The sequence below is a fragment of the Helianthus annuus genome, chromosome 9, assembly GCF_002127325.2.
Source record: "Helianthus annuus cultivar XRQ/B chromosome 9, HanXRQr2.0-SUNRISE, whole genome shotgun sequence".
Lineage (NCBI taxonomy): Eukaryota > Viridiplantae > Streptophyta > Magnoliopsida > Asterales > Asteraceae > Helianthus > Helianthus annuus.
The window spans coordinates 184,897,513-184,915,534 of NC_035441.2; the positions used below are offsets into that span (position 1 = coordinate 184,897,513).

At 34.1% G+C, this 18,022-nt stretch overlaps 2 protein-coding genes across 2 annotated transcripts; both read right to left on the bottom strand.

Moving 5' to 3' along the window:
• Window positions 1–247: 247 nt before the first annotated feature.
• LOC110943067 (probable 2-oxoglutarate-dependent dioxygenase AOP1) lies at window positions 248–3,205 on the bottom strand. The gene is made up of 3 exons (XM_022184825.2): window positions 2,829–3,205; window positions 735–1,056; window positions 248–649 (listed from the first exon to the last, which is right to left on the bottom strand). The coding sequence occupies exons 1-3, from the start codon at window positions 3,203–3,205 to the stop codon at window positions 395–397; spliced, it is 954 nt and encodes a 317-aa protein (XP_022040517.1). The 3' UTR covers window positions 248–394.
• A 2,087-nt stretch (window positions 3,206–5,292) lies between these two features.
• LOC110940487 (aromatic aminotransferase ISS1) lies at window positions 5,293–10,402 on the bottom strand. Its single transcript, XM_035978009.1, has 9 exons — window positions 10,064–10,402; window positions 9,481–9,528; window positions 8,689–8,817; window positions 8,563–8,622; window positions 8,331–8,487; window positions 8,099–8,205; window positions 6,887–6,945; window positions 6,553–6,661; window positions 5,293–5,870 (listed from the first exon to the last, which is right to left on the bottom strand). The coding sequence occupies exons 1-9, from the start codon at window positions 10,124–10,126 to the stop codon at window positions 5,421–5,423; spliced, it is 1,182 nt and encodes a 393-aa protein (XP_035833902.1). The 5' UTR covers window positions 10,127–10,402; the 3' UTR covers window positions 5,293–5,420.
• Window positions 10,403–18,022: the final 7,620 nt, after the last annotated feature.

The window sequence follows — 18,022 nt, forward strand, 5'->3', positions numbered from 1 at the left end:
GCCGACCCGGCCCGAAACATAACAATAGGAAAAAAAATTTGGTCCCATCACTTTACGCCCCCTCGAAACTTTTGGTCAAGCTCCGCCACTGCAAGGGGTAGCGGGGGTTACCCCTACCAAAGAGGTAGGTCCGCCCCTGCACACACATACATATATACCCATTTTTTTTAACAACAAATCACTTTATATATAAATATAAAAAGCCCGTACATATATACACATATATTACACATTACACACATGCGTATGCGCTTTAATGACAAATATTAAGAGGTTCTGTTATTGATTTCAACATATATATGTATACACATACTAACATGTATTAATAAAAGCATTATGATCATGGCAGTTGATCATTTATTTAATCTTGTTCCGCCTCAAGGTTTGGTATTTTTCAGAGTGATAAACCACAATAAGTCTTGAGGCCATAAGTGTCCTTCTTGACACCAGCCATACAGAAGTAGTCCATGAACTCCCCATAATCAAAAGGCTTAAATAGCAACGGATGTTCTTCATCCACCATCTCTTTTGGTGGTTTCACAATCGTCCCGATTTTCGGCATTGAAAATAAACCAACCGAAAGCCTAGTCTTGTTCGCATTCATCACCACCCTATGAAATGGTGCATGCAATCTCCCATTTGACAAAACCTGCATGCATTCACAGAAGAATCATATATAATGTTCAACACTCACTCATATCATATTTATATTCAATGGATTAAAAGAAACTTACATTGAAGCTTTCACCGACCATGACCACAAAAGAATTTGGTGAAACAGTTACCGTAATCCAGTCTCCATCTTTAGTTCGAATGTCTAAGCCTTGAACTCCATTTTGGTGTAAAATGGTGAGTATGCTTGTATCAGCATGAGAATCTAATCCCATAGTCGACTCACTTGCTTCTGCAACTCGATATTTCATAACTTTCAGGTGATAATTCGTTGCTTCCAGGTGTTCTTCCAGATATTTCCTCAAATTCAACCCTTCAAACACCATCTTCTTCACCATTCCATCCAATTCCCACAACTTCTTCGAGTATGTTTGGATGCTATTTCTGCATATATAGGCAAGTTTGAAACACTTTTAAGGACCTAAAAGTTGATCATATATATATGCCTTGTATAATTATCATTTATCAGATAAGGGGATTTGAAACATCACTTTTTGCAAGAACATTTAAAGCAAAATAAATCTTAAAAAATTTTAGAAAATAATTTTGAAATACAATTTATAATTATTTCTCTCGGGAAAAAAAAAACAATTTTCGTTTACTTTGCCTACACATTAAACATTTAAAAATAAAAAATAATGTATGTTAGAAACAAAACATTAGACAGATATTAACCATAGCTAAAAAAATTAAATAATTTATGTATGTTTTTGTTTTTGTTTTTGTTTTTGTTCTTGCATTTCGATAATAAACCTCATGCATATTAGATAGAAGTGTAAACGAGCCAAGCCTCAGCTCATATAAACTAAAAGTGCTCAGATCATTTAAAGCTCTATTTTTAAAAATCAAGCTCAGCTTGTGACTAGTTTTTTCAATCGCGAGCTCGGCTCATGCTAGGCTTGTTTATTATTTATTAATTATTGAATTATTTAATTCATATATTTTCATAATTATTTCTAAATATATATATAAGTAATTTCTATATATAATATATGTTGTTGAATTATATCATCTAAAATTTATATTTATCAATCATTATATATTATATAAACATATACATAATATATATTAAATTACAACTATATAATTAAATAAAAAGCTTTTCCAGACACAAGCTAAAACTTGACCTCATTTATTAATCAAGCCTCAATAAAAGTTTAAGGTCTGGCTCAGTATCATTTGTATTCGACTCGATTCGAGTTTTCTATGAGCCAATCTCGAGTAGTTTATTCTTTATTAATATATTTTCATAATTATTTTCATATATATATATTTATAACTATACTTTCTATATACATAATATACTATATGGGGAAGGTTCATTTGAGAAGAAAATTTAATGGAGAAGAAAATTTAATTGAGAAGAAAAAGAACAAAGGGTAATTTTGTAAAACATTAAATAGTTTTTTCACTTATCACATTTATTGTCATTTTTAACTAATTAATTAGTCATAAAGACTAGTATCCTCCACACTAACTTTTTTTTTCCTACACACATCAAAAGTTATCTTACATATTTCGAAATTCATCCTACACGTTGAAATTTATCCTACACAACTCTTAATTTATCCTACACAACTCGTGATTTATTATACACTTTAAATTATTTTATTTTATTTTTTTGAAAAAATATATATTTTGATGTTAAGTTATAAAAAATTTAATGTAGTTAGCTATTAAAAAGGAAGACTAGAAATTAATGACCTATGTAGATTTACCAATGTACCCTTATAGTAACATTAAATACTTATATTAAATGAAGTAAAATAAAGCATTCTTATTGGTTAAAATTTCTTCTTTTTTCTTCTTACAAAAAATTTCTTCTCATTTGAACTATCCAATATACTATATATTATAGAATCATTTTATCTTTAACTTTATATATATTAATTATTATACAGGCATATTTGATGTAACTTGGCAAGTATGAATGAAAAAAAGAAAGCTAAAAAAATAAAACTTAAATAAAGAGCTCGCTCAAGCTCGTTATTAAATAAGTCTTAATAAAAGCTCGAGCTCTGGCTCATGATCTCGTGTAAACTCGGCTCGATTCAAGTTATCAGTGAGTTGATCTCGAGTAGCTCACAAACAACTCGGCCCGCTTACACCTGTAAGACGAAAATAGCAATAAGCGAAACTTGAATTCATGCACGTACGAAAACTTAGGGTTTCCTTGAGGCCACATGAGGTTGGTGAACTTATCAACTTTTTCTGGGACGTAAGGTGCATCAATTCCCATGCTTTCATAGAGTGGCATGAACGGGATTTGACCAATATACCCATGAAACTCACGATCAGAAGTGTTCTTTTGCTTGGTCTCTAATGGGAGATCAAAAAGATGACCAAGCTCATCAAATACAGTGTTTTGAAGGGTGGGTGAGATTTCATCAAAAGTCGCTTCAAAGCAACCGTATTCTTGAAGTGCTTCTAAGGCTTTGGTTTTTGCAGATTCCCAGATAATATTATCTGGATATTGTGTGTTTAGTTCTGAGAAATCAACTACTGGAAGCTGAAATGCTGCTTCTGAACCCATTTTGGTTTCAATCTTTTTTAGGTTTCTGGTTTGAAACTGTGCTACATTACCCTCTAATTTAAAGTGATCTCGTGACCGATTTGTTTCGATATCAATGCTAAAGACATGAGAAAAAATCCAGAATCTAACTTACCCGTTTGGCTTGTTTCATGTAACACACAGCTTCTTGGATTCGTTATGCTTAAATTATATAAAAATATGAGACTAATGCGCAGCTGGTTCATAGGTTAATCAGAACTTATTAAACGTCATGCATTGCTTTTGTCAAAGTTCAAGAAAATAAGTTTTGAATTCTCGGTTGGTTTGTTTTGGATCCACTGTTTTGTCTTTTTTGGTATGAGACAAGAAAAAAGATTCATGTTTCTTTTTATGTTTTTTTTGTAGCGTCATATGTAAACTGATGTGGTTCCGACGGTTAATATATAGTTGGCCAAAGGAAACTAGAAGAATATTTAAAGAGAATTAAGATTAACTCATATTTTTCATTCATAATCTAAACAAAAGCATACGAATCATATTTATAGCTATTACTAAAATAACTAAACCCACGACTTAGAAAACTACCTATTACTTGGAAGTAACTAATAAACAAGGAAGATGTGGAAAACTTGGTATTGTGGCGATCAGTTGGGAATCGTTGTGGTAGATTATTTAAGTTAGCTGCAAGTAGTGAATAGCCAATCACAATTGTAGATGAAAATGTCCATAGGAGTGTTTGTGGGCCACGGCTCAGTTCAACTTATAACGGGTTGTATGTGTAAATAGAGAATTTTGTGCATGATGGAGCATGAAAATGCACTCTCCATCACTAGCGGTTTGGCTTTGTCTGCCTTTTACAAAGGGGGTCATCGCCACTATTAATGGTCACGAGTTTTAAAAATTGTAATCACGTGAGAGCTTGTAAGAGAATGTAAGAGATTTTAACTCATCTCCATTTGAAGTGGCGATGAGTTTTAAATTTCCCCACCTATCACTTTTTGTAGTGGTGATTACTACCTCGTATTGAGCATTCCCTTACACACTCTTACAAGCTCTGCCATGGCTATAGTTGGCGATGCCTTTTTGTAGAAGGTGGACAAAGTCAGCCCCCTAGTCCAATCTATTTGACGTTATAAAGTCGTCTACAATAGTAATAAAGACATAAAGTGTTCGCAACAACTAATAGGCCTCGTATAGTCGTATGTCTACATGGGTTGGCTTAAACAAACTACATGAGAGAGGATTATAGTGTCTCTCGTAAGATTTTAATTTGATACATACAATTACAGTATGTGTTTTTAACTTATTATATAGGGTTATTAGATTTTATCACCCTTAACTATTGGTCATTGGCTGTTGCCACCCTCAACTATCACTTTGACGTCCACCACCCCCAACTTAACACTTAGTGTGTTCTGTCACCAACTGGTCACTAACTTTTTATCCTGTTACTACACTTTTAGGGGTGTCCTAAGATCCCTAAAACCTTCCGAAGATCCCTATGACACCCCAAAAAGTGTAGTAACAGGATAAAAAGTTAGTGACCAGTTAACGATGTGGTGATAGAACACACTAAGTGTTATGTTTGGGGTGATGAGTGTCAAAGTAATAGTTGGGGGTGTCAGCGACCAATAGTCAATAGTTGGGGTGATAAAATCTAATAACCCTATTATATATTATGTGAAGTTCATGTGTAGTCAACCTCTAATCTAATAAGGAAAGACAGACCAGGCCTTAAAAGACTGACAAGTTAAGACTGCTGGGCTCAAACCGGGCTTTATTATCTAGACAGAACCGGGCCTAACCCGACCAGGTATTGAGGGCCCAGATACTTGCTTCATCCATTTCAGAGTTGAATAAATTTTGATTATTACATCTTCAAATCATAATAATTTTTTTATGACCTAATTTGAAGTCATTAACAGTTAAATACAACATTAACAAGAAGTTTATCACTGTTATACAAACTCGTGTAGGCGTCATGACCCGACGCAAAAATTTCCATGAAACCAATTGAACTGAAGTTTAGAACTATCCTGGTTGACTTCAAAAGTCAAAATGTACAAGTTGATCTTCAAGATATCAATAAGCATCTAAGAAACCCGAAAAAAGGGAAAAATAAAGAGACCTTTAATATCATCAAAAAGTTTTCAATTATTGTAAAAATTCAACCTTTTTGCAAATTTTAAGTTTCAGTATCCAACCACAACATTTTGAACATCACTAGATATCAAAGTCAAACCATCCCGTCTTTGACCAACTCTTCCAACCCTTTCTTCAACCTCTCAGACGCAACCCGACATTCACTCTCCACCAGACCACCAAACGAGATCCTAACATGACCCGGGCAGCCAGAAGAGCTTCCCGGGATTATAACCACGCCATGCTTGTTAGCGAGCCAACGAACCACTTCAAAGTCGTCAGTAAACCTCTCGGGTAACTTGGCCCACAAGTAAATGGCCCCTTCTCCGCCCTTGACCGCACCCTCACCTAACGGTGATAATGCATCAACGAGAAGTTGGCGGTTCTTGACCAGATCTTTGACCTGATCCGTGACCCATTTTGACCCCACTTCCATCGAGTGAAGGGCTAGTTTTTGTGAGATTATTGACGCACATATCGGTATGTTGTCTTGGACTTTAAGTAATTGTGCAGCAAAACCCTCAACTTCTGTAGGAAATGCTATCTGAAATTACAAATTGGTATAAATTGTCACTGAAAACTGTTGACAAAGATGTGTTTGATACTGACACTATAAACACATTTTCAAGGATTGTCCTTTATCTTTATACCCATTTTCAGGCGTTGTCCTTTATGTTCAAAATTGACGAGTTTTGTCCTTTATGTTTTCATATCATACACGTTTTGTCCTTTAGGCCTAACCCAGCTAGTTTTTTCAGTTAAATTTGGTCACGTGCTTTGCACATGAGGGCATTTTTGTCAATTCAAAGGTTGCAGAAGCTTTGAGCTGTAAATCTGCCGTTGAACTTACCTTTGAATTGACAAAATGCCCTCATGTGCAAAGCACATGACCAAATTTAACTGAAAAAAACTAACTGGCTTAGGCCTAAAGGACAAAACTCGTCAATTTTGAACATAAAGGACAACGCCTGAAAATGGGTATAAAGATATAGGACAATCCTTGAAATTCACTCTATTTAGAACATTAATTGTTTTATGAAAAGGTAAAAATCTTTGGACAAGAAATGTTCAGATATAAACCTAAAAGGTACAAAATCACTCAATTTGACGCAAACCATTTTGGCCCGTTACCCAAACCCACCCGTTTGTCCACTACTACCCCACAAGCAAAAGAGAATGAATGTGGTTGATAAGCATGTATTAAGTAAGAATAAAGCGATACTTACATATCCAACTCGCCAACCCATCATTCCATAAGCTTTAGAGAAGGAGAAAAGGTTGACAATGTGATTTCCCTCAATACAAGAATGCTTCAAACCGTCATACATAAAATACCTATTTATTATATTATAATATTATTAAATTCCAATAAAAAAAACTTTCATAACTCAAAAGTGTTTATAACCTCCTAAATCGTGTTTTTTAACAGCAAGCTCACACGCCTGCCTAAACTACACTTATGTCTGTCTACATTGGTGCTTGAACTTTTAACCTAGATGATTTTATTCAAGAAAATTGAATCATTATATAAATAAATAATTTTTAAATGAAGTAACTTACTCATATGTGTTATCTACAACAAGCCAGCATCCAGCTTTTTTGCAGATATCTGATATTTTCTAGCAAAACATAAACAACAGTGTAAAAACTTTATTAGAATCGTTGTTGCACACACAATATGTGTATGTAGGATATAATAAAAATGAAAAGTGTCAAAACAACGGATGCAAATCCGTCCGAAATTGTCGTATCAATGCATCAGTTTTATAAAATGGTCAATGCAACAATGTTAGACCATGCGTAGTGGTAAGGGTGAATAATGCCCCCACCCTTGGGCGTTTTGCGCCATGTGGCAGCCCCGTCAGCAATGGGGCATTATTGGGCGTTTTCTAAAATGGGTGTAGTGGGGATGGGGCATTATTGGGCAATATGTTTTGTAGTAAAATAAAATTAAAAAAGAACACCTAAAAATCTTATTGGCCAAGCAAATGGAATCTCTAATGTGATTGGCCAACCTTTTCCCCACTCGGCGTTTTTCAAACCACGCCAAGGAGCATTTTTTGCAAGATAACGCCCAGGTGTAGTGGGGAAGGGGCGTTATTGGGCGTGAATGGGCAATTTAAAAAAAAAAACGCCCCACTACGCATGGTGTTATAAAAGTGGCACAACAATGTAGACAAGTGATGCACCACTTTTTAAAGCACCAAAAACGATGCATAATATATTTTTTCCTGAAAATCACCTTATACCGGACCCTCATACATTGTATGTACGTACATATGTATGTATGTGTAGGGTGGGGTTCTAGAGTGAACACTAGTGTATTTGCGAACTGAGTGAACAAATCCTGGCCATTGATCTACACACGTGTATGGCCAGGATCTCATCATCAAATCGTAAAATACACTAGTGTATTTCAACATCAAATCCTGGCCATTGATCTACACACGTGTATGGCCAGGATTAGTTCACTCAGTTCGCAAGCTACACTAGTGTTCACTCTTGAACCTAATCCTGTATGTGGAGGAAGGTTAACGTACATTACGGCTTAACGTACATCACGTACGACAGGTAATTACGCACGTTCATTTTAAAATCACGCACGTTATAACTCAAAAATCCAAAATCACGCATGTTGAAACACAATAATCACGCATATTGAAAACATTAATCACGCACGTTGTTGTACGTGAAGTACGTTAAGCCGTAATGTACGATATACTTTTTCCCTGTATGTGTATGTGTGTGTAAATATACAGCGAGAGAGATTACCTTCAGAAGGGGTTCCGGGATGTAAGTTCCAGACGGGTTTCCAGGATTAACGACCGTAACAAGTTTTGGTGTTGGCTTGGTTTCCCGCAAAGTTTTTTCTAGCCAATCTAAAGTTTCATGAAATCGGGAATTAATAAAGTGATGCACCAATCTAATAAACTATTGCAAAATGAAAATTGCAAAGTTTTTAACAAATCGAAAGTGCAGGAAAACAGTTTAACAAAGCTTCAACCTGTATCCGGATGAAGCGTATCTGGATCACCGGGACCCACAAGAATGTTAGTGACACCTGTCATCTGGAACGACATGTACGCATTGAAGTAGTACGGTGCGAACATTACAACCGAATCCCCAGCATCACACAGAGTGAGAACAATATTCACAAACGCCTACAACAACGGTATAAACAAACTTTGTGAAACGCCTTGAAAGCATTTAACTAACATTAAATCAACCTTAAATACCTGATTCGCGCCAGCAGTAACCATCACTGAAGATTTGCATATATTATTTTCTTCACGCAACTGCAATAATAAAAATAATAAATATAAAGAACATATTATTGTATTTCATATAATTTGAAATTTGACCTTTTTAGTCAATGCCTCCCTAAGCTCAGGAAGACCTTCATCTGCACCGTAACGACTAACTGAAGGCTCCCATACAAGTTTTTGCACCTTCTCTAAAGCGGGCCGGGGTGGTTGCCAGTACACAACACCCTGTATTTACAAAAAAACCATATGCCACAGTCAGATGAATCTGTCTTTTCTTATGGAAAAATTAGCAGTCTTTTTCAATTCAAGTTTTTTTTTTATTAAAAAACTTATTTAATTCTTCAAGAATTCTTGGTAGATGGGTCCATGATTGTTACACCAATATGGAATCCATTTGGCAAATTAAAAATGTTCTAAAAAACTAGGAGCTCAATTATGTCATTGAATTTTATGAATTTTGGAAAAACTAAAAAGTTTTTGAAATCAAACATCAATAATTTCAATACAAAGGGGAAAATAAACCTGTATTTTCAGGAAAACTAATTGCAAAAATGCAGAACTTTTCCTTAAGTTCAAGTGTGAAAACAACAATCCTGGCAACAAAAAATTTTAATTTGAGCCAAAAAAGCTCTAATTTTGACGTCGATTTTCGACTTCTTTTATTCAATATAATGATCTTTTTGAAACTTTTATTCAAGAATTCTTGGGAGAAGTGTTCATATTCTAAAACTAGCAGCCCAAATATTTAAATGATCTGCCTTTTAAAAAAATATATATATCAATGATCTTTGTAAATTTTGAAAATTAGACTTAAACCTAAAAAGTTTCTTGAGCAATTAAATTTAAATTTTCATAAAATTAAGTAGAAACAAAGGAGAAAATGGCAACCTGAGCTAGAGACACAGCACCCTTGACACCTCGAAGCAATTCTTGTATCTGCAAAACATAAAACATAAAAACATCACTTTCACTTTTACTAAAATGATCACACACATCCCTATAACACTAAAAAACACAATCTTGCACACACAAAACAAGAAAATACATCAAACCCAGATCAAAAAACACAATCTTGCACATACAAAACAAGAAAATACATCAAACCCAGATCAAAAAACACAATCTTGCACACACAAAACAAGAAAATACAGCAAACCCAGATCAAAAAACACAATCTTGCACACACAAAACAAGAAAATACATCAAACCCAGATCAAAAAACACAATCTTGGACATACAAAACAAGAAAATACATCAAACCCAGATCAAAAAACACAATCTTGCACACACAAAACAAGAAAATACAGCAAACCCAGATCAAAAAACACAATCTTGCACACACAAAACAAGAAAATACAGCAAACCCATATCAAAAAACACAATCTTGGATCAAAACACCCACAATCAAGAACCCCAAGTTGCGATTGTGACCAAATTTAGGGCTAAAAAAGAAGTTGAAATTGAAATTGACCTGAACCATGACCGGTGGTACGGTATCCACAGCCCTTCTTGCTAACTTTCCATACGAACCCATTTCTTCCGGTGCCTATTTTATGTATATGTTACTCTATATATATAAGAGAGAAAAGGGTATGACTTTTTCAATCAAAATCCCTAACTTTCATATAATAATTAAAAGACAGATCCTTAATGGGTAAGAAGTCTGCTTTGGAAGATGGATGAGAAGAATTAATGAAAAGTTGAAATAAAAAACAAAAAGCAATGACAATAAGACGAAACACTTGGTGGAATGAATGTAAACAGTAAACATAAAAAAGGGAGTTTATCTTCGTTCTCACCTAACAAAAAGTAAGTGAAAAAAGAACAAATTTGTAGTCAAGAAAAAACAGTGTGGTTGAAGATGGAATCGAATCTCCAACAATTCCGTGTCAATTTTTTTATTGTTTTTTTTTAACGTTTAACGAATCCTGTGAATGAGCTATTGGCGAAATTCATTATGTCGGGATACAGGGGACAGACTCATTTAATATTATTATATTGTATTGATCTAAGGGTGTAAGGGGTGCTCACCTAAGAGGTGAGTCCCCTCTCTTACGCCCAACCAATCCTCGTGTGCCACGTCAACTCCCCTCTTAAACTCCCCTAACACCCTAAATTGATGGCGGCACTCCCCTCTTAGGTGACTTGGTTTTTATTAAAAAAAAAAAAAAAAAAAAAAGTTTTGATTGGTCCACTCCTCCTCTCTCCTCCCCCTCTCTTCGGTGAAGCCCCACCGATTTCACTCCCTCTCTCTACCTCACCGATATGTTGGCGCCACCTCCCCTAATCGGTACCGGGGTCCCCGCGTGGGTTTTCGGTGGGTGCCCCGCCCACCCTAAGATTATCACATGATGATGGAATTTATTAGATTATGGTCATTCTTTTTTATTATTATTATTGATGGTCTTGACAATAGAGTGTGGTGTAACCCTTCCTAATATCCACATTATCATCTTACCTTCACTTTATCATCTTGCACATCAAGGGGGTGGTGTACGCTTTCCTCTGTAACCGATCAACATCCTCAAATTTCAAAAAGTGAGCTCAGAGAGAACCGAGATCCATCCAAGATTGTCTCGAAATGTATTTGTGAAGTGGTGTTCCCCTTGAGGAAGGTGCCACATAGGCTTCCCCGAACCCATACCCTAGTCTTATATGAAATGAAATATCGAATTCATGTAATGACTATTTTGATTCGGTTTTTTTATATAACTGAAATTAAAATAAGTTCTATCCTTCTATTTCTATATATATCAAATCTTTAAAAATACAATTGGGAGTTTCAAGCTTATATATCAAATGAATGAGTGAACCATTATTAGTATGGTTGATGTAACATAAACTTGTTCAAATTACAGATATCTTCTAATAGCATTTTCAATGCATCCCTTTCTAAATTTCTGGAAATGTGTCGCATCAATTGAAACATAATGTTTTTATTCATTCTTTCTTTAATATTTCATGTGTGAGTGTGGGTCCCACTATCTTCGTCCCCCACCCATTCGGAATTCCAAACGAACTTCTTTCCATGCAAAGCGGATGACCCCTCCAATGGGGCGTCCATCCCCTCTCGTGCCACATCCCTCCACATCTAAGTTCACTTCTTAGCGAAATAGATGCTCTAAATATCGCATGTTTTTTAAAAAGACAAGTTCATTGAATTTGGATAACCGTACTCTTTTATATGTTTGTTTGATAATTGTGAGGCTAGATTGAAATATGATAAAAAGGCGGTGTCACACAATTTACATGATTATGTGATTCTCAAAAGATATAATCATGTCATCTGAACGCATATCGTATTCATTTTCAGTGGTTAACATAAGTCGCACCTAGTCAAATGACTAGCAATGTATTTTATAAGTCTAAACATTTTCTTCATGGTATTCTTTTTATAAAGGGGACTTGACAAAATATTTTTTTAAAATGAGTAAAAGAAAACAAAAGTGTAGGTATTGATTATTAGTACATCCGAAGACATTTGCCATGTAGCGGTGCTAAACATATAATTTGTCAAACTCATAAACTGAACATGACATGAATATTCATGGTAGGGGTGAGCAAGAAAACCGAAATAACCGAACCGTAACCGAATAACCGAAATAACCGAACCGAAAAAACCGAACCGAAACAAAAACCGACGGTTCGGTTTTCGGATTTTTAATAACCGAAAATTTCGGTTCGGTTTTCGGATAAACTTTTTGAATAACCGAAAAAAACCGAACCGAACCGATAAGTTACAATCCATATATTTTTATGTTTAAGTTTAAATTGTTTAAGTGTTTAACCCAATGCTAGTAGAAAATGTTAATTTTATTTTTGAATGTTAAGTGTTTATTAAAAAAAACATTATAACTGAAATGATTTATTATTACCTATAAGATATAAAAAACTTTAATATAAAAATTAAATTTAATAAAAACTTTGGAATAGATTAAAAGGTTAGGTTTATGTAAACAATATTAATTAAAGAGGTTAACTACAATAACTTAAATATAAACATATAAAAAGATTGTTATAAGATAAATTATACTTTTTATTTTTTAAATCTTACATAATTTTGTTCCAAAAACCGAAATAACCGAAAAACCGAACCGAACCGACGTAAAAACCGAAAAACCGAAACCGAAAAAAACCGAAACCGAACGGTTTTTAAAACTCAAAAACCGACATTTCGGTTTCGGTTTTGATTTTACCCAAAAACCGAACCGAACCGAAGCGTGCACACCCCTAATTCATGGATTGATTTGAAGATGATATATTTAATCTGATTGGTTTTTGCATAATGATATTTTTAAATTTAATTTCTACAACAAAAACGCAAATGTATATAAAGCAATTACATTATAATTATAAAAATCTATGTCAATATCTCTTTCAACTTATACTTGTGGCATAAAATACCCAACCGGTTTAATTTATAAAGTACATTTTAAAATAAAAAATGTAATACAAATGGATTAAACAGGTCAACCTACTGGGTACGGATTTACTAGTTCAACCTGAAACTAATTTGAATCCGTATAGACTAAACCCAATAGCAAAGAAATTCACACACCTAATACCAAAGAATCATGGATAGACTTTCTTTATGATATTGTGTTAGGTTAAAATGGTTTTTGGGTGCTTTTCCCCTTATTTTTGTGTATATGGGTATAACCACAAATCTCTAAACTTGTTAGAAAAAAGAATAACTTTTAATTTTCCTTTTAATATTAGTGTAATGTAATCTTGTTTGAGATTTTCATGGTACTTCAATTAACCTTTTATATTTAATTTTAGAGTAAATTGCGGTTTTGGTCCTCTAGTTTATAGCCCATTGCAATATTTTATAGGATCCAAATGTTTTGCAATTTACATATCAAGGTTTTTATTTTATTGCAATTTCACTCTACCAGACTAACTCCATCCACCTTTAGTTAAATCCAAGTTACTTGAGAGGCATGTAATAGGTAAATACTTATGGAATTCAGACGAATGTTTTTTTTTTCTTCAATTAAAAATGTGGAGATGAAGATTAAAAAGACCTGGCTCCCTTCAATTTTGATGGCTAATTACGTATTTATCCATCATATACTTATCATGTGACTAGGATTTAACTAAAGGTGGATGGATTTAGTCTAGTAGAGTGAAATTGCAATAAAATAGAAACATTGGTATGTAAATTGCAAGACATTTGAATTTTGTAAAATATTGCAATGGGCTATAAACCACAGAGACCAAAACCGCAATTTACTCTTAATTCTAGTTATGTAATACATATATCGAAAAGCTCAACTTATATACGTGTATGGTATGTGAATTTTGTATAAGAACCATGATTTAACTATTAAGAAACCAATGTATTGATTTATCTGTCTCTTAAATCATAATTCAAAGTTATAATATGATGAAAAATATTATTTTCTAAATTCTAAAATCGAAACTCCATTTTCATGAAAAGGAATTAAAAATTAATGAATTATTTTCAAACATCTAATATGTATTTCAAATGTGGTTGCATTTGCTACTTACTAACAAATTAATGAAAAGGAATTAAAAATTAATGAATATTATTTTCAAACATCCAATAATTGAATGTCATGTAGTGGTGTATGTCTAAATAAGCAGCAAAAATATGCATTAAAACTTTTTCTTGTTTCTTTTAATATGTATTATTTTATTACTCTAAATAAGCAGCAAAAATATGCATTAAAACTTGTACATTATGCTTTGTGGTTTTTTCAAAAAAAAACTTGATTTTTTATTTTTAATTCAAAGGTTTAAATCTTTTGCAATTTTAACCTTACATAATTTGTTTTTTTAACTTTAACCCAAAACTTTTCATTACTGTTAACCCAAAGATTTTTACCTTTTCCAATTTTAACCCTACATAATTTGTTTTTGAACTTTAACCTAAAACTCTTCATTATTTGCAATTTAACTTCACAACTTTTGTCACTTATACTTTTCATTTTTGGCAAATTTTCGGTTTACGTATAGTTCTAAATTTTTCAAGTTAATACGACGCAACGTACGAGAGTGGTTCAACTTTTTTAACTATATTTTTTCATGTTTGACAGGTTTGCCGCAACACGCAGATCCTAGGTCGAGTCAGCGTTGGTGGTCGATAACGGTTGTGTGACATTAGTACTATTTGACACCGTTTTACGCCCCGCTGCAACACAGGGTGTGCTTTGGGGGTTTTCCAAAGAAAAATGGTTATGCATATAGTTGTCGTAACCTTGGCTTTGGGGGTTTTCCAAAAAAAATATTTTCTTTACTTTTCACCTAAAAGTATTTCACAAATTACTTTTAACCCAAAACTATTTGTTTCTTTTACTTTTAAACCAAAACTTTTTATCTTTTGGAATCTATCCTCATAATTTTTTTTACTTTCAACTTTGGTTCTTTATAGTTTTCATTTTCGCAAAGTTTTTGCTTTATGCTTGGTTCTAAATTTTGTGACTTAATACATCGCAACGGGCGTCTTTGGTTTAACGTTTTTACGTTTCGTTCTAAATTTTGCGACTTAACACGACGCAACGTGCCTGTGTGGGCAAACGTTTTTACATCGTCTATTTTTTCCCCATTTGATAGGTTTAAGATAACGTGCGGGTCCTAGATCGACTGCGTCTTTGGTTTAACGTTTTTACGTTTCGTTCTAAATTTTGCGAGTTAACACGACGCAACGTGCGTCTGTGGTTGAACGTTTTTACATCGTCTATTTCTTCCTCGTTTGACAGGTTTAACATAACGTGCGGGTCCTAGATCGACTTAGTTATAACTAAAGAATCCCCGCCGCAATTGCGGCGGGTCTGAATCCTAGTTTCATATATAAATTAGCAAGTTATATGTGCATTATGAGTTGTACATTGTGCTTTGGGCATTTTTTAAAAAAAAAAACTGATTTTCACTTTTAACCCAAATGTTTTAACTTTTATAATTTGTTTTTTTAACTTTAACCCAAAACTTTTCATTATTTGCAATTTAACTTCACAACTTCTGTCACTTATACTTTTCATCTTTCGCAAATTTTTGTTTTACGTATAGTTCTAAATTTTTCGAGTTAATGCGACGCAACTTGCATGTGTGGTTCAACGTTTTTACCTTTATTTTTCCATGTTTGACAAGTTTCTCGCAACACGAATATCCTAGGTCAAGTCAGTGTTGGTGGTCGATGACGGTTGTATGACATTAGTACTATTTGACACTGTTTTATGCCCCGTCGCAACGCGGGGTGTGCTTTGGGGGGTTTTCAAAGAAAAAATGGTTATGCATATGTGTAACACCCTTAAATTTATATTAGAATTAATTACTAATTTATACCAAAAGATGATAAATTAACATAAGTTTCGGAAGTATTATACGCCTTAGTCAACTAATGACTAAGGTAGATCATACTAAGTCGTTTAAGAATTAGTTTACAACCCAAGAACAACTATTTAATAAGTTCAAAACATAGCGGAAGCTTCAACAAATCGTGTTCGGTTCTTCTACATCGCTTGACCACCATCCGTACGATCCATCTAAACACCTAGAATCAAGACCATTAAAATATTAGTTTTGACATTTTTGAACAACACATAATCATGAGATCCAACATCAAATAATATAAAAAAAAATAAAAGATTTGTTTTCTGGTTCCACCGTAACTTACGGTGTCACCGTAAGTTACGGTGAGTCCTGGAAATTTTTGGGGCCACCGTAAAACAGTAGTGAACCACCATAAAACTCTGACCTCTACCGTAATTTACGGTACCACCGTAAATTATGGTAACACCTGGAAATTATGTTTTTGTTTGGTTTGGTTATTACACCAAAAACCCAAACTCTCGGATTTTAGTTTTCTAGGATACCAATACGTTAAATCTCGAAATTCTAATATGTTATATAATATCCAATATCAACAAATCAATCTATCTCAATCCGGAGCATTAACCATGCCTTACTTGTTTATCCGACCCGTTTGGCTCATCTACGGAATTTCTTCCTTTTGACGACTACCAACGAGTTCTAGCCAAGTTTTGACCAATTATTCAATATAGCGATACCATCGCCTAAAATTCATAGCAACCTTTATTCCCAAAATTCAACTAAGCAAATTATGATGATTCAAATTTACTTAATGTAACGGGTCAAGTTACATACCTTAGCGCACGCCCTTCAACCGTGAGTCACCACCGGCTTGTCCACGCGACGTTCCGGTATCTTGTCCTATAGAGTTCAATTCAAGATATGTTTAGAACTCTCTTCAAATCATAATTCGCATAATACACTGAACATCATGATTATGCGTTTAAACTCGAAATTTCAGTTTTTAAGCCTTCATAGAGGCATTTCAACAAACACTTCATAGGCAGATTTTTACATGATTAAACTTCACATCTCTAGTTTATCATTAAATCCTATTTTCATATAATTCAACCAATTTATATGTATATTAGCTTCTAATTGCTGAAATCACTTCCAGATTGCTAAATTACACTAGGTTAACAATCTACTTTCTAGTGTTCATCCAAATACACATGACCCACTAACCACCTACCAAGGTGATTATGGATTCACCCAAAATTTCTTATGATTTCAACTTCTATCAATCTAGGGTTTGTCCTTAGACACTATAGTTGTTCCTCAATCATCATAACATGCACATGCATCCCTAATTTCAGAATTTTTCCAATTCATGAAAATTTTGAGTTGAGAGAAATTCTTAAATTTTACATACCTTGAGATCCTCTTGTGATGAGGGTCATGATTCTATGCTCGGATTTTCGTTTGGACCAGATTTAGGCCTTCAATTTGATTGTTTTGTGAAGTTAGGGTTTTTGGAATGGGGATGTCGCCCCCTGCTCCTTTCTGGTCGACCAACACTTCAATTTTGGAGTGTTTGGTTTATTTCTAATTAAGTTTGAGGTTTTAACAACTAGGGCCCCCTCCATTTTGTTCCACATATAGTTAGGTAACTTTTAATCACCTTTTAAGCTATTTTTAGACTAGTTAACTAACTAGGTTAGAATTACTAGTTAGTAAACCCCCATTTATTTATGCTTCATAATTATGATATACTGTTTTATATTTTCGGGGTGTTACAAGTCCACCCCTCTTAAAAGGGGTTTCGTCCCCGAAACCAAAATACGTACCAAATAATGAAGGGTAGAGTCGGCGCATTTCTTCCTCGGACTCCCACGTAGTGTCCGAGCCTTTTCTATGCTCCCATCTGATTTTGACTTGATCGATTTGTCTATTTCTTAAGTATTTGACTTTCCGATCTAAAATCTCCACCGGTCTCACCGCATAATTCAGGCTATTATCTACTTCAATATCATCGAAATGAATATAAGCTGTTTCATCTGCTAGGCACTTTCTTAATTGTGACACGTGAAACGTGCTATGGATTCCACTTAGTTCTGCCGGTAGCTCGAGACGGTAAGCTACTTTGCCGATCTTT